This window comes from Canis lupus, chromosome 4 (assembly GCF_003254725.2).
Source record: "Canis lupus dingo isolate Sandy chromosome 4, ASM325472v2, whole genome shotgun sequence".
NCBI lineage: Eukaryota > Metazoa > Chordata > Mammalia > Carnivora > Canidae > Canis > Canis lupus.
This window is the reverse complement of record NC_064246.1, coordinates 18,259,736-18,286,686: the sequence shown is the minus strand read 5'-3', so window position 1 is coordinate 18,286,686 and position 26,951 is coordinate 18,259,736. Positions and strand designations below refer to the sequence as shown.

At 33.8% G+C, this 26,951-nt stretch overlaps 1 protein-coding gene across 7 annotated transcripts in view; it reads left to right on the top strand.

The window, feature by feature from the left end:
- CTNNA3 (catenin alpha 3) overlaps window positions 1–26,951 on the top strand; it is a 1,671,697-nt gene that overhangs the window by 1,109,107 nt on the left and 535,639 nt on the right. For 4 of the 7 annotated variants that reach the window (XM_035715351.2, XM_035715352.2, XM_049108978.1 and 1 more), the window contains one exon: window positions 7,495–7,651. In XM_035715351.2, the coding sequence (XP_035571244.1) occupies window positions 7,495–7,651 (157 nt within the window). Of the gene's footprint in view, window positions 1–7,494; window positions 7,672–9,827; window positions 14,530–21,146; window positions 26,571–26,951 lie in introns of those variants that run through there. The other 3 variants (XM_049108977.1, XM_035715355.2, XM_035715356.2) reach the window with 3 other exon arrangements.

The window sequence follows — 26,951 nt, the reverse complement described above, 5'->3', positions numbered from 1 at the left end:
AGGATGGAGTCCGAGTCGGGCTCCCGGCATGGAGCCTGCTTCTCCCTCTGCCTGTGTCTCTGCCAATCTCTCTCTCTATGTTTATCATGAACAAATAAATAAATAAATCTTAAAAAAAAAGATATAATGAGATTAATGTTGTTTTCATCCCTGCTAACACAACCAACCATTCTGTGACCCATGGATCAAGGAGTAACTTCAACGTTCAAGCCTTATTAAGAAATATGTTTCACAAGACTATAGCTACTATAAATAGTGATTTCTCTGATCGATCTGGGCAAAGTAATTTGAAAATCTTCTGGAAAGGATTCACCATTTGTAATGCAATTAAGAACATTTGTGATTCATGGGAAGAGGTAAAATATCAACATTAACAGTTTGGAAGAAGTTGATTCCAGCCCTCATGGATAACTTTTGGGGTTCAAGACTTCAGTGAAGGCAGTTACTACAGATATGATAGAAATAGTGAGAGAACTAGAGTTAGAAGTGGAGCATGAAGATGCTGCAATCTTATGATAAAACTTGAACAGAGGAGTCGCTTATTTTTCTTTCACTAACTTTAAAAAAAGTTAACTCCAATATAGTTAATATAAAGAATTATATTAGTTTCTTGGATTATATTAGTTTCAGTTGTACAATATAGTGATTTAACAATTCCATACATTGTTCAGTGTTCATCATGATAAGTGTACTCTTAATCCCCTTCATCTATTTACCCGTCCTCCCATCCACCTCCCCTATGGTAATTAATCAGTTTATTCTCTATAATTAAGAGACTATTTGGGGGTTTATCCATTTTTTTCTTTGTTCCGTTGTTTTGTTTCTTAAATTCCATATATGAGTGATTTTTTTTTCTCTGACATTTCACTTATATTATACTCTCTAGATCCATCCATGTTGTTGCAAATTGCAAGATTTTATTATTTTTTTATGGTCATTAATATTCTGTAATACATATATGTCTACAATAGACACTTGGGTTCTTTTTATAATTTGGCTATTGTAAATAATGCTACAATAAATATAAGGGAGCATATATTTTTTCAAATTAGTGTTTTTATACTCTTTGGGCAAATAATAGGGGAATTACTAGATCATATGATAGTTCCATTTTTAAATTTTTGAGGAAGCTCCATACTATTTTCCATGGTGGTTGCACCAGTTCACATATCCACTAACTGTGCACAAGAGTTCCTTTATCAAAGGAGTTGTTTCTTTTGGATGACTAAAGAAAGTGGTTTCTTGAGATGGAATCTACTCCTGGTTAAGATTCTGTGAAAATTACTGAAATGAAAACAAAAGATTTAGGATATCATGTAAACTTAGTTGAAAAAGCAGTGACAGGATTTGAGAATATTTGACTCAATTAAAAAAAATATCCTACAGTGGGTAGATGCTGTAAAACAGCATCACATTCTATAGAGAAATTGTTTACGAAAGGTAGAGTCAATTTATGAAGCAAACATCATTGTTGTCTTATTTTAAGAAATTGACATGGTCATCTCAACCCTCAGCAACCACCGCCCTGGTCTGTCATCAGCCATCAACATCAAGCAAGACCTTCCATCAGCAAAAACATCAGTCACTGAAAGCTCAGATGATGGTTAGCATGTTTTTAGCAATATTTTATAATTAAGGTATATACATTTTTTTTTAGAGATAATGCTGTTGTACACTTAATAGACTATAGTTTGCACTGGAAAAAAATTTCATTTGACTTACTTTGTTGTAGTTGCCTAGAATAGATTCTGTAATATCTCCAAGTTATGGTTATATGATTTTTGACAAAGGTGCCAAGACCTTTCAAAAGATAAAGAACAGTCTGTTGAACAGATAGTACTGGGAAAGCTGGATATACACATGAAAAGAATGAAGTTGGACCCTTCCCTTGCACCATGTACAGAAATTAATTCAAAATGGATCTAAGATCTTAATATACCAGCTAAAACTGCAGAATTCAAGAAACCATTGGGCAAAATCTTCATGTTACTAAATTTGGTAATGATTTCTTGCATATAACACCAAAAACACAGGAAAGTAAAGAAAAAAGTAGATCAGTTAGACTTTATTAAAATGAAGACCTTTTGTGTAACAGAGGGCACTACCAAGGGAATAAAAAGGCAAAACTCAAAAAAAAAAAAAAAAGGCAAAACTCAGAATGGGAGAAAATATTTGCAAATCATATATCTGATCAGAGATTAATATCCAGAAATATTTTAAAATCCTAAAACTCAACAACCAAAGAAACAATTGAATTTAAAAATGAGCAAAAGTTTCAAATAGCCTTTTCTCCAAAGAAGATATACAAATGGCCAATAAGGGAGTCCCATGTTGGGCTCCCTGCAGGGAGCCTGCTTCTCCCTCTGCCTGTGTCTCTGCCTCTCTCTCCCTCTGTGTCTTTCATGAATAAATAAATGAAATCTTAAAAAAAAAAAGAAAAACAAAAAACAAAAAACAAATGGCCAATAAGGCCATGAAAAAATACTTAACATCTGTGATCATTAGGGAAATACAATGAAAACCACAATGAGATACCACTTCACACACATTATGATGGATATTATTTTCTTTAAAAAAGAATATAATTTTTGGCAAATATGAAGGGAAAATGGAACTTTTGTGCATTGTGGGAATGTAAAAAGCTGCAGCCATTGTGGAAAATAGTATAGAATTTCCTAAAAAAGTTGAATATAAAATTATCATATGATTCAGCAATTCTCTTTTTAGATATACATGTTAAACATTTAAAAGTCAAGACTCAACCACAAATTTGTAAATCAATGTTCATAGCGGCATTGTTCATAACAATCAAATGGTGGAAATGACCCACTTTTCATCACCAGAAGAATAAGTAAGCAAATATGATATGTATGTATAGTGGAATATTATTCAGCCTTAAAAAGAAATGAAGTTTTGACACATTCTACAACATGGATGAACCTTGAAGATATTATATGTGGAAAAGCTAGACACAAAATATCAAACATCATATGCTTCCACTTCTGTAAGGTATCTAGAATAGTCCAATTTGTAGAGAGAGAAAGCAGAATACTGCATTTCAGGAACAGTTTATAAATATAGTAATAACTATGACTGACATGATTGGTGTACTAAGAAGCAATGGTGAATGAGACATAGTCCCACCCACATATGAAAGAGGCTCATGTGAAGCAGAAATGTGTATAAACAATCATGCAATACCATAACAATCTTGTTATATGAAAAAAGAGCTTTTCAAACACAGAATACAATTCAGTTACCTGGTTCGAGAGAATAGGTCAAGATTCACAGTATATAGTAACATTTCAGCAGGTTTTTAGAGGTAGGAAACATTTCTTCAGATAGACCAGAGCAGGAAAAGGAACGAACAAGGACGTTAAGGAGGTTTCAGTTGTAAAATTAAAACCATAGTGGTGTAAAGATACATGGTATCACCAGAAAATGGAGCTTAAGACAATATGGCTGGAACATAGCCTAAAATGAGGTTGATGGAGGGGGGTTAATTTTTCCATCACAGTGAACTTGCAGGGAAGGTTTTTAGACTGTAAATCAGAGAAAAGGAATTTGGATTTTATTTTTGGTCAACTAGGATTCTATCAAAGGTTATCAGCAAAGGAAGGTCACTTCCGCATTTGAAAAAGAAATGTGTTTGTAGTACGGAGAATAGCTTGGAATAAACCTGGAATCAGGTAACTACTGAGAAGGTGATTAAAATAGTCCTGTTAAAATATAATAAGCTCTTGAAGTTAAAGAGACTCTTTGAAGCGTGAGCTGACTAGGTGATTCACAGGGTCAGGGGGGGGATTCTGACATGTACACATCTCTACCATAATCTGAAGAAAAATCCCTCAGAAAGTAACATATCTCATTCACCTTTAGTTATGCATGAAGAGGATTTGAGAATTGTCTTTTTCCCCTCCAGAAATATAGCTAAAATGCTAGGAGTGTGACATTGGGAAGAAGATTTCTTCTTCCTTAAAGAGGGTTAGCACATCTTCTGAATTTTGTCAGCTTTTAGATTTAAGCTAAATATTGGGAGACTCAAGTAGGATAAAGTTTTCTCATAGTGTGCACTGTTGAATCAGATAAATTGGATCAGAAGCAGAACTGAAAATGTCCTTACAAAATATAGCCTGTCTTATATTCATGACTCCATATTTCCACTGAGTGTTCCACACCAGTACTTTAAGAGTATGCCTTTCTGTGAAGGCATAATTTCAGCACAACCACATGTTTACACAGTTGTCCAATTGCAGGGACAATGAAACACCAGAGACCAGAGCCTTTGCACTGTGCACAAACGTACATTGTAAGTTAATAGGTTAATAAAACTCTAAAACTGAAGCCAAGGAATATTGTGCAGTAGTTATTTCTAAAAAGAGTGTGTGTTTCCTTAAAATTCAATGTGTTCCCCTTTCATAAAAAAGAAATAAAAGGAAAGAATATCAACATAATATTTTTAAGCAACCAATTTCTCCCCTCCTCTACCTCCAATAACTCGTTGCAAGTCACTTAAGTAAGGGGCAGTAACCCCCTCCAAAGGGTTACTGAGCAGAAAATGATTCTTTTTATTCTTATTGCCCCCCTAGTTTGGTGAAATCTGAATCTTGTGTCCAATATTCTGCTACACCATCAACTCCTATTTTCCAAACCTGAAAGCTAAAACAGTCTTCATTATTCTTGACTTTCCTACAGCATTTAACCCTTTGAAAAGATTTCCTTGCTCGTCTCTTTAATACCTTTGTTTTCTACCTCCTTCTTGATGATTCCTTCTCTCATCTTTATCCCTTCCAGTTTATTTTTTCCTTCTATATGTTGCGACTTCTCAAAGGTATGTTCTCTTATTATTATTATCTTCTTTTTCTTCCAAATCTTCTCAGAATGAGAATGCCAGGCCAGTAGAATCACTAATACCAGGGAACTTGTGAGAAATGCAAATTATGAGGCCCCAAAGCACATCAGCTGAATCAGAAACTCTAGAGTGTGAGTTCAGGGATATGTGTTTTAACAAGCCTGCCAAGTGATGTAGGCTGAAGTCTAAGAATCACTGCTATGTTATAATTGTCTGGCTTTTGGCTGATTGCCCTACTTGATTGTGGGCTGTTTTAGGAACTATGGTAGACTCTCGGGGTGCCTAGGTGGCTCAGTTGGTTGAACACCAACTCTTGGTTTCAGCTCAGGCCCTGATCTCAGGGTCCTAGGATGGAGCCTTACACTGGGCTTTTTGCTTAGCCTGGAATCTGTTTGAGATTCTCTCTCTCCTTCTGCCCCTCCTTCTGCTCATGCTGGCGTGCTTATACTCTCTCTCTCTCTCTGAAATAAATAGTTTTTTTTTTTTTCAAAAAAGAAGAAACTATGGTGAAATCATTTTGATTGTGATGTCAGTATCCAGTGTAGAGTCTCCTACATTATTGCTATGTAAAACTAATTTGTTTCAATACATGGACAAATAAATGGCTAAATAAATGACAACTTTTTTATGAGCTCCAATTCCATATCTCAGGTAACTGTGTGATTTATATGGAGAGCCGAGTCACTTCAAAGTCAACTTCTCTAATAGGAAAGTTGAGATCTAACACCTCTCATCAACACTGTCTTCCAAAACAATTGTATGTGTTTGTTTCTGTAACCCTGACTGACTTTTTAACTCTCTGTACTCTCCTCCATTAAGATTAAAATAATTTTTCCCCATTACTCATGGAAAAACCTTCGTAATCATCTTTCTTTGAAGAATAGCTTCATTTATGCTGACCATACAATTAAAATATATTCACCATAAAAAAATCTGAAAAATTCAGTTACACACACAAATAAATAAAAAGCACTGGAAATTCCACCCATCCAAGAAAACCAGTTAGTTGGTGTGTGTATTCATTTCACTTTTATTCCTAGCATGTTTGCATTTCACTGTTTGTCATTTCACTGGAGCATAATGCTTTCTAATCTACTGCTATTGTACTATATTGGTTGTGTTTTCATGTCCTTAGAAAGTATTTTCCACATATTTCTTAATGATAGCATGGTATTTTTGGCAGAAATTGACCTATCCTCATCCTTAATTAATTGGAATTTCCATCAAAACCTTTTCATTACCTCCACCCTTGCTGTCCAGGCTCTATCTTACTCCTGTAACCTACTGCAGTAGCCTCCTATGCCATATGAATTTTTCTATAGTTTAGTTCTGAGCAAATTGCTTCAAAGTCAAAATGACTCCCCACTGCCTTCCAAATAAGGCCATAGTCCTGAGGAGGACCATCAAGAACTCCTGTTGATTTCTTTTGCACACCCAAGCCTCTAGGTGAGACTGCTCACCATTCTCACAGCATTTCCTTTATTTTCTCTCCTTTTGAATTTTCCACTTCTCTGTCCCATCAGTCGTTTCTAATAGTGATTTTACCCAAATGGCTGCTTCAGTGTGAGGCCATGCTACAATCATCAACCTCCTACCCTCAACACTGCTCCATTCCTTATCCCCCTTCTCTGCCCTTTCCTCCTTGGTTCTTACAACTACCTTACAGACCATATGTTTTACTTATCTAACTTGGTAATTGCTTCTGGGCCTCAACTGTAATAAAAGCTCCATGAAAGCAATGATTTTTATTTCTCTCGTTTATTGCTGTAAATGAAATCTACACCAACAGTTCATACATAAGATGCACTCAATATATTTGAAATACTGAATGAATGAATGAATGAATGAATGAATGAAAAAATTAATTAATAATGAATATTTACCCCCCCTGGCAAAATTCTGCAAGACCTCAAGGAAGTCAAAGCTCTATCATGGTGCTTTGCACATAGTACATGTTCACAATGGAGTTGTGCAATGTGAATCCAAATAATCAGTTAAAATGTTACACTTCCCTGAAACTTGTATTCAAAACTTCTGTTGGGGCATATGGGTGGCTCAGTTGGTTAAGCATCTGCCTTTGGCTCAAGTCATGATCCTGGGACCTGGGATTAAGTCCCGCTTTGGGCTCCTTACTCACTGGGGAGCCTGCTTCTCCCTCTGCTTGTGCTCTCTCTCACTCTCTCATAAATAAATAAATAAAATCTTAAAAAAAAAAAAAACTCTGCTTAAGGTGATCCTCCTGCTCTCTAGAGAGTAGTGGTCATTATTTGTGATTATGGCACGTATTGCATACTGAACTGAGTTATATATTGCCCTTCCCATTGAGTAATAAAGCAGCTCTTTAAAGGCAGATACCAATTATCTTTGAAGCTCTTGCAGTTTTTAGTGCATTGACATTCAATAAATAGTTCTAAAAATAATTAGATCATTGCCACAAATAAAATAATAATTTTAAAAGCAAAGAGTTATTTGTGAGGACATTTTACCATTTTCCCTGTTGTTAAAGATGTACATATTTTATTTTTAAAAGAATATAGTTCTTTTAAAATTTTAAAATCTTTTAAAATTCTTATCTTTTAAGAATAGTTATCTGGTAATTATTACCAAAGAAATCACCATGTGAACATTCTGTATCTTTGCAGATCATTAATGCTGCACTTGCTTTGGCTGCAAGACCCAAAAGTCAAGTGGTCAAAAAAACCATGGAAATGTACAAGCATACATGGGAGAATCATATCCATGTCCTCACTGAAGCTGTAGATGACATTACAAGCATTGATGACTTCCTTGCTGTATCTGGTATGTTTTTGATCTTTTAATTTATACATTTGCTCTTGTCAATTTTCTGAAACAGGATAATTCTGAATATAATTAATTTTATGCAGTATAATGAGACTCTTTTTAATGATCATCTTTCTTGAAGCAAAGTACTGCTATGTGTGATCTACTCTAGGATAATGAACCTCATGCCTTGTAATCCTTACAACTCAACAATTTACACTGTCTCTAAAAGAAACTCCTATTCATAGGCAAAAAATAATTGAAAATAGTAGCTGGAAATCTTAGGCATTCTCTGACTTTTTGAATAAACAATTCTCTCCTCCTTTTATATATTTGTATCTTTTGATTTCTTTTCTGACAGAATTTTTCTCCACTCAGAAAAAGAAATATATATATATATACATATTTATTTATATTTATATATTTTATATATAATATATATATGCTAGAAAGAAAAAGTCTTCATTGATTTGAGATATCATATATACTTCAACTTCCAGTATATGTATTTAAATAATGGTGATATAATCAAATAATAAGTCTAAACATCTAACTACAGCAGTTACAGATGGGCTTGAGATTCCATATCAAACCTAGGTGATTCTTTTATCACAGACTGGAATAGCATCCCATGGGATTACGAAATTAGTCTCATAAAGCCATAGTCTCAGAAGCAAAACTCAAGTTTTTGATTATATTTTATAACAGCAAAGAACTAAATACTTCTTCATCTTTTTTATTTTCTTAAAAATTAAGCCACTCGAGGGGGGAGGGGGGGAAATTAAGCCTCTCTTTAAAATAAATTACATTTTTGGGCACCTGGCTGGCTCAGTGAGAAAAGCCTGTGACTTTTGATCTCAGGGTTCTGAGTTTGAGCCCCTTGTTTAGGTGCAGAGATTATTCAAATAAAAAAAAATACATTTTTCCTTTATTTTGAAAGATGTTAGTTGTGATTAAATTTTTTATAAAATGCATATTCTCATGAATTTTTAATGTCATTTTATCTTTTAAAAGTTTTCTGATATACTTTGTCTAATCTGTGGATTTCATTACTTTCTTGCGTGTAGTATTCTCTTCTTGAACAATAGTTCTGGAAACCTGATGTATTTTCTCGATACATCAATGAAAAGAAAATGTGTGATAATTATTTTAAAATTGTTTTATTTTTGTAGAGCTGAAAACTTTGAAAATAATAGAAAATGTATGGATGAAAATATTAATATACCTTGATCCCACTATTCATAAATAACAACCATGGATATCTGATTTTTTTCCATCCAAGTGTGTGTGTATATATATATATATATTTAATACATATTATTTATGTGTTTAAGCATATTTATGGTTTTAAATAATTGTGTCATGAGGTATATAATAATATTTGGCTGAATTTTCCCACATCCTTATACACTTATCAAAAAAATCTGTTCTTCTTTCATTAGCAATTAGATAAATTACAATTTTAATCATTATTAACAATGCTATGTTAAGCATAGTTTTGTCTGTTTGCGGCCTTCTTAGTATAGATTTTGTGCCATGTGTATCCAAGCAAAATCTTATATTGGGGCAATCTTTCATTTATTTATTAAATGCTAGATTCTGTTTTTAATTAGTTCTTTTGGTTACAAAACGAAGAAACCTTCTCACACTACTCTATGTAAAGGCAGTTTATTATAGGTATACTAATGACACAGTAGGGAGAAGCTCCTGGACACACAAGAATGGGAACTGTAATTGGCCTGTCCTTGCATGATTGGAGCTGTGGGAAGCCTGAGATCTGAGCAGGTCTGTAGGTCCTTAGAGAAGTAGCTCATGCTTTTTCTTTTCAGTGCTCGATTAACCTGACCTACCAACATTCTGAGTCTGCTACTTTCTGTGAACTGCTTTAGCACTTCAGCGTGTTTTGCCTACACATAACAGAAAACTCATATGGAAGTTTTCTAAATAACAAAAATCTTTAATTACCCCAAGTAACTAGATGTTTAAGATAGTTGATTCTAGACTGACTAGCCCAAACATACAAAGGGCTTGGATAGGAATAGTCAAGATATGGGAGTAATAGAATTTTATAACTAACATTGTTTAGAGTTGTCAATACAGAATAATAATTAAAAAGTGGATTAATATTTAATGTGTTTCATTATTGTTTTAAAATTCTCTACAGATAATGTACTTCATTATTTTCTATACTCAGGGCGAATTGTTCCTACTTTCCTGCCCTTTGGATGCTCTAGTTGGTAGTGGTCTACGGTTATTAATGACCTATGTTGACATCTCTGGATTCTACTGACCTTCCTTCAAGGTTGTATCTCAGAGCACTACATCTCAAAGCATTGTATAATGCTACCTAAAGCAGGAAGGCAAGGTAGCTTGTTGACTTTATCAGGAGGAAATCTTTACTGGGTGGCTTCCATCAGACTTTTTTTTATGTGTCTTAGGTCAAAACTTGTTCCTGTACCTACCCCTGCACCAACTGCTGGCAAAAGGAATTGGGATTTCCATGATGGGCTTAGAAAGGTGGTAAATGGTTAATAACTGACTAGGGGCCAGAGGAAATGGTATTCCTAATTTGTAGCACTTCCCGATTTCTGTGCCATAAATACTGCCATATTGGCAGGTTTTAAGCTACCAATTGATGTCACTGAAGAGATGCATAAAAACAACTCTTGAGAGTTGATATAACAGATTCTAGCAGATTACTGGGCTTAGACTGGTCATAATTCAACCTTTCTGAGTAATTACTTACTCTGCCAGCAAAATCAGAAGTCTCATGAGCAGAGAAAGAAGGGAAAATGGCTATTGACTAGAGACAAAATTTGTCTACCTTAGGCACTCAGTGGCATTTGCTCCTTTCTTAGATTTCTTTGTTTTCACAAACTTTTTTTTAAAAGATTTTATTTATTTATTCATGAGAGACACTCTCCTGAAGTAATCCATTATTGCTCAATTGCTACTTAGGTTTTGAATAACTGCCTATACTTTCATGACTAAAGAATAGTTTGGGCATGTGAACTGGAATTTATCATGTATCATCCCATGTACTCACAGGCAAGTTCTTTTAAGATGCTCTCATTTGAATGAACAATAGATATCCTGCAGGACTATTGTTTGAACATTATGAAGTCGATTTTTAGAAAAGCCATAATTAGGAGTCCTCTTTTGACTTTGTCAAAATCAGATTTGAGAATTTTTATCAGAACTTTAAGGTAGAGCTGAAGTAAACATCAATAATCTTACTGATGAAATAAATAGCATTAAGGGCTTGCATCTTAGACTTGTATATGAAGGTAATTAATATTTCCTAAATTCTGAAGATGCCCTAGATATATACTTACAAAGACTCTGAATGATAAAATAGACCTTTAATAAAGAATTTTCTAAAATTTCCTCACTGAACATGTGTTCACACACATGTTACCATATGATTTGTAATAGACGCAACTTTCAGAAACTTTCAGCAAAAACAGAATCAAAGTTATTACCAGCATTTCATTTGTATTTAGTTATTTCTGGGCAGTGTCTCAACTGTATGCACATTCATTTAATAGGTGTAATTTGGATAAATAAAAATCCTTAATATTGTGGATCCTGTGGGAAATTTTATAGATTAGATGAGGGATTAGAAGAAAAGTTTCTCCTTGACATACAATACTCCCCCACATACTTGTAATTCTAAGATATGCTCCTGAGCATTCTGAAAAAACCAAAGTCTCTAGCGAGAGATGAGGGTGTCTTAGGCAGGAAAAGCAAGATGCTTCTTACCTACATTTTCTCCAGAAGTAGGAGAAATGAAAAAAAGTATGCCTCCTTCTAAATACAAGATCTGAAATCATGAAGTCATGTATCTGAGCTTGCAAGTTTGTGTTGGCATAGTTTTAGGGACTTTAATAGCATCCTGGAGAATCTTAACAGAACAGTAAAAACCTGTGCTTACAGAGTGGCTCCAGAGCTTGTGCTGTGAACAATTTATGTATATTTGAGAAATACAGCTAAGAATTACATTCTCACAAAGCATATATAATTCCTACTAAGATTTCACCACTAAAGGAAATCCTATAGATGAGGCATCAAGATAGTGGACTATATCCCATATCCCTAAAATCCATGGGAAATAAAAGAAGAGTCTGGAGGGGGTTAAGTATGCTTAGGATTGATGATTTTGTCATTTCCTACCAAATTTATGATCTTAGAGAAATAACTTCTACTCACTAAATGCCCTTCTCTAAAATGTTCATAATTATATCATTTTGCTATGGTCTGAAAGTTTGTGTTCTCCCAAATTCCTATGTTGAAACCCTAGTGTCCTACGTGAAAGTATTAGAAGGCAGAGCCTTCGAGTAGTACTTGGGTCAAGAGGATAAAGCCCTTGTGAAAGGGATTAATGTTCTTATAAAGGAGACCCCACAGAAATCCCTAGCCTCTTCCAGTATGTGAGAATATCGAGAATATAGAGAAGGCATTGGAGTGAACTGGAAGAGGGCTCTCACCAGAATGTAGTCTTGCTGGTGCCTCGATCTTGGACCTCCCACTCTCTACAACAGTGAGAAATAAATATCTGTTGTTTATAAACTACCCAGTCTGTATTATTTTGTTAGAGGATGCTGCACTGACTAATATTTATTTATATAAATAAATTTTATTTAATATTTATTTAATAAATGTGTACTGAGCACCTAGTAGGTGATGAGACTTCTAAATCCTGGAGATAGAACAAGGTAACAAACAAAACAACATATGTCTTATCACTCACATTTTCACATCATTGGAAGAATTAAGAAAATGATATATTTTAAATGCTTTGAAAAGTTATTAGGTCATAGTAAGTGGCCCATTAAGAGAGAGACATTATTACTAGCATCACTGGCAGGCCATTGCTAAAATTTGAAGCAGGTATATAGATTAAAGGTATATAGACAAAAGATAAAACAGGTTTATAAAGATAAACCTCTTTAAAGTCATTTAAAAGTCTTTAAAGGAGCTACCTTGTTAAATCCTCCCAATAGTTAGTACATAGTTTATCAAAATAACTTAAGAATTATCTTGCATGACATGTTATATAGCTATCACATGTCAAGACATTAAAAATGGCAAATATCGATGAGATATAGTAAAATGAGGACTCTGTCATACTGCTTCTGGGAAGATAAATTATTATAATCTGTTTGAAGAACAAGTAGCACTATGTGGTACCTGGACTATTTTGCCACAAATATCTTTTGGTATATACATTGGAGAAAGTTGTACACTTATTCATAAAGAAAATTTGTACAAGTATGATCATTATGGGTCTTTTTAAATAGTGAAAGTTTGGGATCCCTGGGTGGCGCAGCGGTTTGGCGCCTGCCTTTGGCCCAGGGCACCATCCTGGAGACCCGGGATCGAATCCCACATCAGGCTTCCGGTGCATGGAGCCTGCTTCTCCCTCTGCCTGTGTCTCTGCGCCTCTCTCTCTCTCTGTGACTATCATAAATAAATAAAAATTAAAAAATAAATAAATAGTGAAAGTTTGAAATAATTTAAACATCTATCCGTAGGAGAATGAATAAATAGCAGCAAACATAGTAGTTAAAATAAACTTGTTTCATATGTCAATGGAACAGATTTTTTTAAGCCATATTGAGTAAATTATCAAGTTTTAGAGCAATGTGAACAATAGAGTGCCATAAATACCACACATAACAAATACATGAGAGTGGTTAACTCTGGAGAAGGAGTTGGATGAGACTGAGAAAGAGTACATGTGGGACTTAGGTTGTAATGTTTTATTCTTTAAAAGTAATATCAGAACAAAATCTCATAAAAAATAACATCCATTATTATGGAAATACATAGATTATTTTTTGTATTTTATTATGTGTTCTACATTTCTTAAAACTTTATGATAAAGAAGTTACAGGAGAAATAAATGTCAAGGTGCAAAGACAAGCGACATGTTTGATTGTGTGCCTGGGGTAACAGTGATTTCCCCAGGCAACTCATATCCAACACCTCTAACTCACCAAATAATGGAGATCATCCAGTGTTCTTGAACTTTATTGTGAATCTCAGTAATACAGTTTAAGAAAATGCTTTGTGAAGGTTAACCTAAACCTTTATCACTCAGGGTCAGATTCTGATGGGATATTTTGTGAGAAATTATACCATTTTTTTCACCTTGTTTTGTGGGTGAGGGTATCAAAATAATGGCCAGATTTTTAAAAACTGTGAAATATTTCAAGCATCCATAAAAGTCTAGAGTGTATAGAATAATAAACAATGTAATCTTACCATGAAGCTTTACGAAACTTTAACTTTTGTCGTACTTGTTATTACATGTAAAATTGAAGACCCGTGTATAACCTTTCCTAGAATTTTATAAATTTCCCTTTACTAAGGATTTTGATGAAAGCTCTTGCCTCTTGATAAGCAGATCTGCATGAGAGACATTTTCCTTCTTTTGGATTGGATCTAAGGCATCAAAATAACCAGAACCGGTTTTAAGGAATAGAAACTTCTTACTTTGGGCATATGAAAACTCAAAACTAAAGCTCAAAGCTATCCCATAGCATCTTGACAGCATGATTTAAGTGACATTCTGTGCTACCATCTTTATGGCAATTGTGATAGTAAGTAATGGAGGATGAATGTCTTTGAAGCAAGCACCCAACATGCACTTTGGTATTGACAAGTTAATCATTTATTGTGTTTAACAACAAAAATTTATTGACAATTTCTATTTACCTTAGAGATAACAATGATGAGTAAGACATATTGGACTTATTTATAAGGGATCTATAGGCTAGTGGAAGAAACAAGCCCTCAATTATAATGTGGTAAAATAGTTTCTGTTGGGAAAGACACCAAGGCTGTCTTTCTCTCAGCAAAGGAATTGTGTGACAGTTGGTCTTCGAAACCTAATCATCTAAATTTTTTAATTTATTTTGTGATTACTGTTTCATATGTTAGCATTTAATAGCTTGTTATAAGGACCTATGGAGTTTAATTAGAAGAATATTCAAAGCAAAATCCATGTTTACTATATTATTTTAATCATCTCTGTAATAATTATAGATTATAGCAATCAATTTTCAATCTGTTTTCCATAACAATTTTTAAAAGGTATAATTAACAAGAATCTACAAATGACTTAATCATTTAAACATCCACTTATAATTTTATATGTGCTTATTTTCTTCCTACACCATAGATTTTCTTGGAGGGAATCAGCTGGTTTGAAATTTCAGGTTTTCATAACACAAGTACTTGTTGAATGATAATTTTAGAATATGACTATTAAAAAATCTAAGCCAGAAAAAAGATATACTTGAAACTGCCAAAAACCTAACACTTAATTTTAATATATTGATTTTAAAATATCCAGTGCCATCCAGACCAGCTGCCTTTTCAATGTAGTCTATTTTAGGACATTTCAGATGTGGGTTTTTGTTTGTTTATAAAGTTCAAATAGTATATGTGAGAAATGGTCATGAGAGGAATGAAAAATTGGTGTTTTGTGTATCTCAATAATTCAATATATTATAGCAACATTTAAATTTCCATGGCGTCATTTAATATCTTCTTGCAAGTTTGCATCCACCATTTTGATGGTGATTTATGTACTTTGTTTCCTACATTTAAATCCTCTTCACCTAACTACATGGGAAATTTTATAAAAACAGAGATATTCACTCTTGACATTTTCTTTGTGAACTGAGTTATAAAATGTAGTTATTTAAAACTATATACATTGTTTATGATCAGTACATTTTAAGGTAACATCATATTCAAAGTATAAAAACCAGATAGAGAACAGTGGAGACTTATTCTATATTATAGATCAGTTCTATATAGGTCTGTTCTATCATTAACAACAACAACAAAAAAGTGTGGTGCTTGCATTAAAAGTACTTTATTAAAGCATGATATAGTTACACTGTCACAATTAAAAAATTTATAATTTTTTTCTGCATCAATATTTATATAGTTCTAATAGCTGTTCCATAGTGTGTGTGTGTTTACTTTGGTGCATGACTTTTGTAATCTTTTTTTTTTTATTTATTTTTTTTATTTTAGAAATGCTACCCTTAATATGTGTGGAAACATTTATCCCAAGAATTCTAAGAGTTTTATAGATATATTCTCATTTATTTTTCCAACTAGAAAGAATTTGGGTGCTATAATGATGTTTAATATATAGAAGCCTGTCACAAAGAATTCCTGAATTGTTCAAGTTCTCTAGGACCATAAATAATATTGATGTTACTTTTAGCTACTCTCCAATATAAATGGTACATAAAAGCACCTCTTTTTCAGAAAAGCCTATTATCCACTATTAAAAATTATCTTTCCTCTCAAATTAGTTTTTGCCTATTTTTTTTTTCAATGTCAAAATATGGAGGTCATGTTTAGACCATAATTCTGCGTTTTCCATCTGGAACTTTCTTGAATCAGGGAGAAAGATATACCTAACTCTTAAGGCTAAATTTTGATTTGTTACTCATTCAACTTTTGAGTCAATTAACAAAAGCTCAAATCTTTTCCTAAGTCATCGGTTGCCCATAAGGACACAGCTGAACAATTTTGTAGATCATGATAAAGCAAAATTAATATCCCTTTGACCTAGACTAAATGGTTTGAACAGGAATATGAGACTTTTTTCCTCTCTTATCAGGAGTTAGTGAGATTCTGGGAGGAGAATTGAAATGTGAAAAAAAACAAAACAGTTAAAAAACACTCAAAACATCAGATTAGTAAAGATGAAGTCAAAGAAAGAGAAGCAACCAAACACAGTGGATGTGTGCTGATTGTTAGGTTTTACCTCATTGCGGTGTTTTACATGATGTTTGGTATACTGCAGATACTTAATAATCATTTGTTTAATTAAATCTGTTTTACTTAATAAATTCTTATTTTATATCTACAGGAGTAACCTTCAAGTAGTTGAGGGTAGATTTACTTTTTACATTTCAGGACCTCCCTAACACAGGCTTTAAGGGAGAAGCCAGTGTATATATAATACAACTATTCTAGGCGACTGCAAATATTAAGCAGAGCTATGCAAAGTGATTTTCTTGTTGGTATAATAATGCTGTTTCCAAATCAAGGCTTTGCCTAGCTGTGTAATTGCCCAGACTGATCACTGTCCACCTTTCACCAAGGTAAAAGATTAAGCTCATTTCCTCTAGTGCTAAAGGTTTGTGTGCCAAGATCTTTATTTCCTAATGTAAAACCTAATTTTGATCTTATAATTCACTAAACTTAGATTTTTTTCTGCTTAATTAGGCACTAACAAGTGATATGAAATGTGGGATTTATATGTATTTCAAACATTTTATGACTCGTATCTAAATGATTGCCTTGACAGTAGAGGAGAAAACTTTAAGGTGCCTTTGGAAAAATACCTGTGAACAAAATAAAAATCTTGTTATTGCCACATTTTAAATGTTATCTGGCTGAGCACTATTGAATTGTCAGAATTTTAAGTAGTAAGTAAAAATTCAATTTATCTGCCAGTGACATATGTAAGAAGTTATAAAGAAGCACACATTTACTGTGATTCTGCTGAAAGTTCGGTACTTTTTTCCCCTCTGGAAATACAAAAGAGTATTTTGTGTAGGCTCTTTACTATTCTCTTCTGCTTTTTAAATAAAATCAATTAAAATTGAAAAGATGTTGTCAGAAATATGATTTATTTAGCAAACAGGACTAAGAATAATGTGGTGAGCAGCTAAGCATAGGTGGCACTCACTGGTAATAAAATATCATAAATCTACTTTTTAAAAAAATCAGATAGTGACAGTTTATTACAGGAAAGAATTCAAAATATTGTTGTATCACATAAGTTTAGGATGACCCTCAGAACAAAAAACTATAGGCATAGTTTTTTGATATATAGATTTCTTACAAAGATAATCCAATCGCTATTGGACTTTTATTATCTGTATCTTCTGGTTTATGATTGGTACAATTCTAATTCCCTTCCTATTCTATTTCTTTTGAAAAAGAATGCAAATGATATGTTGGAAGTACAAGTGCAAATGATATGTTGGAAGATGGTGGAAAATTGTGTGATTTGTCTTGTTCTTGGCCTGCGATGTATTTTACATAGAAAACTGAAGAAAATATGATTTTGTATTGCTGCTGTGCTATCAACAACCAAATGACCTTTATCATCTTAAATGCATAATATCCTGTGTCAATCAGAGTAAGATTTAATTATTAAAAGATAAATTAGCCCTACACAGCATTTGCTCCAATCATGCCTTTTTCTGCCCTTTTTACCATATTCATCTCAATCTGCTTAAAATCCTATCCTCAGAAAACCACTTCATCTTCAAACCTTTCTTTTTCCTTTAAATTTTTTTATGCTCTTTAATAATTTTGAATTTATACTAAGACCTTTATCATTTTCTGACTTCTATTGTGGTTACTTTTATATATTTTTGTTCTCTATTATTTATTTATTAATTATTTTTTTAAAAGATTTTATTTATTTATTCGAGAGAGAGAGAGAGAGAGAGAGAGAGAGATAGGCAGAGACACTGGCAGAAGGAGAAGCAAGCTCCATGCAGGAAGCCCGATGCGGGACTCGATCCCGGGTCTCCATGATGACGCCCTGGGCTGAAGGCAGCGCTAAACTGCTGAGCCACTGGGGCTGCTCTATTTTCTATTATTTAAACGTCCTGGAGGCCTTTTGTTATTAGGTGAACTGTGTCCCTCTCCAAGTGTTTATGTTGAGGCCATAAGTCTCAGTATGTCAGAATGTGACTGCATATGGAAATAGAATTATTAAAGGAGTAATTAAGTTAAAATGAAGTCATAAGAATAAGCCCTAATCCAATATGACTGGTATCCTTATTAAAAAAAGGAAAGTAGGACACACATGTACAGAGGGAGAACATGTGAAGATATAGGGAGAAGACAGCTCTCTGCAAACCACGAAGACAGGCTTCAGGAAGAAACAGACCCTGTCATTACCTTGATCTGAAGCTTCTAGCCTCCAGAACTGTGGGAAAATAAAGTTCTGTTGTTCAAGCCACACCAGTCTGGAGTACTGTGTTTTGGCGGCCCTAACAAACGAATACAGCTATTATTCATCTTTGTTTCTGGACCACTTAGCACAGTACCTTCTACCCAATAGTATCTTAACAAAAGTCATTCAATTGATTTCTTACACAGTTTATTCACTGTAAACCAAAGTTTTATTTCAGTGAAGTAGAGGAGCGAAAGACAATTCCCTCTTTGATCCTTAACGTTGAAGAAATAAATGGCAACTATGCTTCAGTGATCCAGCCTTTCTTTCCAACATTATTTTTTATTGCTTTTAAGACTGAATTTAAGATTTATTTATTTATTTGAGAGAGAGAGAGAGAAGTGAGAGAGAGAGCACAGGGGGAAGGAGGAGAGGGAGAGGGAAAAAGAAACCCAACCCATCTCCACACTGAGTGCAGAGCCCAAAGTGGGGGCCTCAATCTCAGGACCCTGAGATCATGATCTGAACCCAAACTAAGAGCCAGACTCTTAACTGACTGTGCCACTCAGGCACGCCAAGACTGAATTTATTTTTGACAGTTGGGTACCTCTGAAATTTTGTAAGAATTTGTAACTTGGTCAATGATTTACTTAACTGAAAAAAACAAAAAAAAAATGATTTACTTAACTGGATTCTGGTATGGATCATATGATAATAGTTATACTTTTGTTTCTTAAGTGTTACAGTAATAAAATCGTAATTATTACATTAAATCAAAGTGGAAAATCACTTTCTTGTACTTTAGGTAGATATGCCATTTTAAAATGTAACTTTATTAGTATATTTTTATTTTATTTTGAACACTAGATAGTTAAATAATTTTCTTATGACATCAACTAATTTACCAGTTTATTCTATGGAATTAAAAAAAAATCAAGGTTCCTATTTGTATTAGTATGATTTCACAGTAGATATGGTGACAGTAAAAACTCTTTCTTTAGGATTTTAGCTTTTCATTAGGACATATATGATATATGACATATATGGTTTAAGTAAGTGTTCAATTAACTGAAGGAGAATATGAAAATGATATAGAAAATAAGGGGAAAAATAAAATGTTCTCTTTTTATCTATCACTCTGTGTATGTAGTTGCTAGGAAATTTACTTAGATTTCTGTCATTACTGCCTGCTGAAAACAGTTTTTATACATGAGCTAAACAAAATCACTTCTAGTGTATTTTCCTTTGCTCTACGATGAAGTTTGGCTTATATTCTCAATTACATCGGCACTCTTATATCTTAATGATTAGTGATATGAAAAGGATCCCAACTGTGGTCATTAATTATTATATTGATCTCTGTATCTCCAGGTACTGATGAAATATTATGTAAATGATAGTTTGTTCTTTATCTTTAGCTGTTGTCCCTTTAAAATGACCCATTAATCCACCAAATTCAAATCTATATTATGGCTTTTTAAGATACATTCTAATAACATTTTTCCTCATTTTATCTTATTTGTAATAAAGTTTGATTTCTTTTTTATCCTGTTGGAAAGTGATCTTCAAATGTAATATTAAGATGGTAGTGTGGATAAATAACTCTGAGAGCTTATGAGAATTATTAAGGAATAGTTTTATCCTTCTGAATCATAGTGGTATATGCATATGCTATATAATTGTGATCAATATGTCAATACACTAAAAACAGATGCAATTTTAATTGGAAGTTAATAGGATATACCTTGGCAAATATTTGCTACAGATTGGTGGGTTGGTGATGCAGCATGGAATATGGCCACCACTCATACTTTGTCCTCTGCTTTTGCCATCCAGTCTCACCCTGCAAAGGGAATCACTGTTTATCATGTGCCCTCTCTCACTTAACAGTTTTGTGGATTTGGGCAGATTGCTTAATACCCTTTGTTTCCTTATTCTGTAAAGTGAGAGTAATCCTTCCTACCTGACAGGAAAATCTTTGAAGCTAAATAGACACTGTGGTGAAACTGCATAGCAGAATGACTGGCATACAGTCCTCTCAACAATATTGGCTGACTCTAAATCAAAGTTACTAAAAATGAACATCTTCATCTTTCCTATTTCCTGTCCATAGGAGTTATTACATTTCCTATTTCTTAACTTTCCAATATCTTAACAATCTCTGTGTCTAATAAGATAATTTATTTTCTTCCATCTCCTACTTCATTGATCTTAAGAATTTAGGAAGGTATTGCTCTAGGTGGCCTGTTACCCAATGGCATACTTCTTTGTTAATTTAAATATAAATCATAGAAATAAGCTTGTGACTATTTTTAGTACAAATAGAAGGATGATGAACCATAATTTTAAAGAGATATTTATGGTATTGGAATTTTTAGTGTGTTTCCCACTGTCTTTGGAAGTGTGCAGAGTGAATAACCAATGTATAATATCCTGAATGCTAACTGGCAGTATCTGCTTCATACTGCTTTATTGTCTAGGTGGTTAAGTGGAACTAGTTTTTCTTTCTGTCATTTTCTAAATATTGGCATTTTTAAAAAGATTTATTTATTTATTTGACAGAGAGCATAAGCAGGTGGAACAACAAGGGGAGAAGCAGACTCCAAGCTGAGCAGGAACCTCATTGAAGGCCTTGATCCCAGGACTCTAGGATCGTGACCTGAGCTGAAGGCAGATGTTTAACAAACTGAGCCGCCTGGCACCCCTTAAGTGTTGTTTTTATTTAATATTTAGAGATGCTAGTGAGCAGTGAATTGTGTTGACAGCTTTCTGTGGGAGAACCTCTCACATTAATAGTGTATTATTTGTAGCCAGTATCGAAACAAAAATTGTGGTAGTGCCAGGTGGATTTGAAAGTTCATGAACACTCAGACTTCCAAAGAAATTAAATGACAAGGGAGATACAAACTATTACCTTCTTAACCTTTTGAGCATGTTTGTTAGGGAGAGCAGATGGATAAAGGTTTAGGAGGATTTTTACAGCTCTTATGGTTTTGGATGGCTATTCATGGCTCTTGTTGTCATTGCATTGCTTTTGTGGCAAATCATCTCTCTGTCTTTCATTGTGGTTTCAAAAAAGAACTGAAACTGACATTATAAAACTATTTTATATAGTACATCACACTAAATTATTATTAATTGAAGGAGAAAGAATGCTATAGTTAGAACATTAGTTTTCTGTTTTATAATTATGTCACCATTGATCTTTTAATTATTCCAGATGAATATTTTGTCTTCTTGCCTTATTCCTGTCTCTTCATTCTTTGTACATTTGATCTAGCAATTAATAATATTCTCATATATCCCCTGAAGCATTATCTGTGCTTTTTGGTATAATTTGGTATACTCATAGTAGTTTTCAATTCCTTTTTACAACACAAGCCATAAAACCCCATTTTCATATCAAAGAAGAATAACTTATAACAGTGGGTAGATCATTCAGACAGAAAATCAATAAGGAAACATCAGCCTTAAATGACATGTTAGAATAGACTTCATAAGGGCGCCTGGGTGGCTCAACTTGAACTTGAGTTCAAACCTGCTATTGGGCTCCACACTGAGCCAGTGCTTACTTTAAAAAAAAAAAAAAAAAAAAAGTATTTACAGAACATTCCATCCCAAAACAGCAGAATTAATATTCTTCTCAAATGCACATGGAGCATTTTTCAAGGGAGATCATATATTAGTCCACAAAACAAATCTTAATAAATGTAAGAGGGTTAAAATCATATCAGGTATCTTTTCTGACCACAATGGTATGAAACTGGAAATTAATAACACAAAGACAACTGAAAAATCTACAAATATGTGGAGATTAAATAACACACTACTAAGCAAATAATGGGTCACAAAAGAGATAAAAAGAAATGCAAAAAGACACTGAGGCAAATGAAAATGGGAATATAACACTCCAATATTTATTTGATAGCAAAGGCTATTGTAAGAAGGAAGTTCATAGTGATAAATACCTACCTCAAGAATCATGAAAAGTCTCAAATAAACATCCCAACTGTACACCTCAAGGAACAAGGACAAGAACAACAAATGAAGCCCAGAGTTAGCAGAAGGAAGGAAATGAAGAGATTAGAGCAGAAAGAAATGCAATAAGACAAAAAGACAAAAGGGAAAAAAATCAATGAAAGTAAGACCTGGGTTTTTTAAAAGATAAAATTGGTAAACTTTTAGCTAGATTTGCTAAGAAGAAAAGAGAGAAGATTCAAAGAAATTAAATCAGAAGTGAAAAAGGAAATGGTATAGTTGATACAACAGAAATACAAAGGATCATAGAAGACCACTATGAACAATTATACACCAGCAAACTGGAGAACCTAGAAGAAATGTATAAATTCCTAAAAGCATATAACCTCCCAAGACTAATCATGATGACATAGAAAATCGAAACAAGTCAAGTACTAGAAAGGAGATTGAGTCAGTAATCAAAAATGTCCCAAGAAACAAGTCCAGACCAGATAGTTCACTAATGAGTTCTACCAAACATTCAAAGAAGAATGAATACAAAATCTTCTCAAATTCCTCCAAAAAATAGAAGAGAGTGGTCCCTTCAAAACATTAAAGGCCAGCATTACCCTAACACCAAAATCAGAGAAGATGTCACAAAAAAAGAAAACCAGAGGCCAATTCCCCTAGTGAACATAGATGGAAAAATTACTAATGAAATATTGTCAAACAAAATTTAATAATAACATTGAAAGGATCACACTTTATTATTAAATGGGATTTGTCCTAAGGATGTAAGGATGGTTCATAATCTGCAAAATGAAAGATTAAAATCACATGATATTTATATAGATACAGAAAAAAAGATTTGACAAGATTCAGCATCCATTTATGATAAAAACTCTCAACAAAGTGAATATAGAGGGAATGTACATCTACATATTAAAGGCCGTATTTGGCAAGCCCACAACTAAAATCATATTCAGTGGTAAAAACTGAAAATTTTTCCTCTAATATAAGAACAGGACAAGAATGTCCACTCTTGCCACTTTTATTCAACATAGTATTGACAGTCCTAGTCAGAGCAATTGACAGAGAAATAAATAAAAAGCCATCCACATTGGAAAGGAAGAATGAAAACAATCACTATTTGTAGATAACACAATATTACACATAAAAAGCTCAAAAGATTACATCTAAGAACTGTTAGAACTAGTAAAAAAATTCAGTAAAGTTGTAGGATACAAAATCAATACACAAAAAAGTTTGTTTTTTACACTAATAATAAACTATTAGAAAGAGAAATTAAGAAAGCACCCTTATTTAAAATTGCATAAAAAAGAATAAAATACCTAGGAATAAATTTAACCAAGGAGATGAATAACCTATATATTAAAAACTAGAAGACATTAATGAAAAGTTGAAGATACAAATAAATGAAAGATAACTGTGTGCTCATGGGTTAGAAGAATCAATATTGTTAAAATACCCACACTACCCAAAGCAATTTACAGATTCAGTGAAATCCACATCAAGATTCAATGGTATTTGGGATCCCTGAGTGGCGCAGCGGTTTAGCGCCTGCCTTTGGCCCAGGGCGCGATCCTGGAGACCCGGGATCGAATCCCATGTTGGGCTCCCAGTGCATGGAGCCTGCTTCTCCCTCTGCCTGTGTCTCTGCCTCTCTCTCTCTCTCTCTGTGACTATCATAAATAAATAAAAAATTTTAAAAAAAAGATTCAATGGTATTTTCATAGAAATAGAACCAACATCCTTAAAATTTGTATGGAACCACAAAAGACCCCAGATAGCCAAAGTAGTCTTGAGAAAGAGGAATAAAGTGGAGGCAGCAGGCTTTCTGACTTCAAGCTATATTACAGAGCTATAGTAATTAAAACAGCATGATATTGACATCAAAACAGACACATAAGGGTGCTTGGGTGGCTTAGTCAGCTAAGTGTCCAACTCTTGATTTTGGCTCAGGTCATGATCTCAGGGTCATGAGATCAAGCCCTGAACTGGGCTCCCCACTCAGCACAAGTGTGCTTGTCCATCTCCCTCTACTCCTCTCCCTGCTTGCTCAAATAAATAAATAAAATCTTAAAAAAAAGAAGATCAATGGAACAGAATGGAGAGCCCCCTAGTAATTCTACACATATGTGGTGAATTAATTTATGACAAAGGAGCTGATAATATACAATGGGGAAAGAGCAGTCTCTTCAATAAATGGTGTTGGGAGGGGATCCCTGGGTGGCCCAGCGGTTTGGCGCCTGCCTTTGGCCTGGGGCGTGATCCTGGAGTCCCGGGATCGAGTCCTGCATTGGGCTCCTGGCATGGAGCCTGCGTCTCCTTCCTCCTGTGTTTCTGCCTCTCTCTTTCTCTCTCTATATCTATCATGAATAAATAAATAAATAAATCTTAAAAAAAATGGTGTTGGGAAAATTGGACAATAAATGTAAAGTTGGACCGCTATCTTACACCATACATAAAAATCAACTTCAAATGGATTTAAGACGTGAAGGTAAAACTTGAAACCATAAAACCGCTAGAAGAAAACATGGGTGGTAAGCTCTTTGACGTAGATTTTGATGATGATTTTTTGCATCTGACACACCAAAAGCAAAAGCAACAAAAGCAAAGATAAGTGGGAATACATCAAACCAGAAAGCTTCTGCATAGCAAATGAGACCATCAACAAAATTATAAGTCAGAATGGGAGAAAATAATCACAAATCATATATCTGATAAGGGGCTAATATCCAAGTTCTATAAAGAACTCATACAACTAAATAGCAAAAGAACTAATAATTCATTTAAAAAATGGGCATAAGATTTGAATAGGTATTTTTCCAAAGAAGACATACTGATGGGCAACAGGTATCTGAGATGTTCAGCATCATTAGTCAACAGGGAAATGCAAATCAAAACCACAATAAGATATCAAGCCACAACTGTTAGAATGATTATTATGAAAAAGACAAGAAATAACAAATATTGGCAAGGATGTAGAGAAAAAGGAACCTTTGAGTATTGTTGGTGGGGATGTAAATTGGTATGACCACTATGGAAAACAATATGTAGGCTCCTCAAAAAATTAAGAATGTAATTTCCATATGATCCATCAATTCCATTTCTGAATATTTATCCAAAGAAAATGAAGACCTATTTTGAAAAGATATATGCATCCTCACCTCAGTGTACCACCATTGACAATAGCTAAGATAAGGAAGCAACCTAAGTGTCTAATAATGGATGAATGGATAAAGAAATGGATAAAGATAATTTAGCCATTAAAAAGAATGAAATCTTGCCAATCGCAAAAACATGGATGAGGGCATTATGCTAAGTGAAATAAGATAGAGACAAATACCATATGGTCTCTTCTGTATATGGAATCTTAAAAAACAACAAAAACAAAAAAGTCACAGATATGGAGAAGATTGGTGGGTGCAAGAGGCAGAAGGTTTATTAGTGAAGTTTTTTTTAAGCAAAAGAAAAAAGAATGTACACTTGAGGATAAAATGGAAAATGAGTTTAATTTGAATCAAAATTGTTGCACCGTATTGAGGAGAAATCAAATGATGCAAATTAAAAATATATTGCATTTCACAAGAATATTTCCTCACAGATATTACAGCTGAATGTGCAGTCTACTCTTACTTTTCTCTGAATTACTACACAACAGACAAGGAACAGAGAGAGCAGAGCAGAAAATAACAGTAAAAAGAGAGAGAAAGCACAATTGGAGATCTATTATCAGGGTCAACTGTTATTCAACTCAATTACTTGATTCACTTGAAATATAATAGCCTTTAAAATCATTCTTTTTTTGTTCTGCATATACTCTTTGGGGTTTCATATTGGTCACAATTCTGATGCAGAGAACAGAGAACAGATTGCACTCTAGACAGTTTGAATAAAAGGATTTATTACAGCATGTCAGATGGCTTATAGAATTTTTAAGATGATTGAATAAAAATCTGTAGGATGATTCCAGAATGTATTCTTAAGTCTGTACTACAGAACCAGACTGCCAAAGGAGCTGCTTCTCCTGCAATGTCTAAGAAGCTGCTTGTGGGACACCTGAGTGGCTCAGTGGTTGAGTGTCTGCCTTTGGCTCAGGGCATGACTGGGGTTTTGGGATTGAGTCCAGCATCAGGCTCCCTGCGGGGAGCCTGCTTCTCCCTCTGCCTATGTCTCTGCCTCTTTCTCTGTGTCTCTCATGAATAAATAAATAAAATCGTAAAAAAAGCTGATTGTCAATCAGGATATCATCCCTTATTACGTATATAAATATAGGACTGCCTCAGTCTGAGATGCTAAACTAGCTACAGTTACTTGTTCTGGAACAGCATCACTATGTTCCAATTAGGAAACCTCAAGCATAAAATCAGAAACCTGCCACCATCG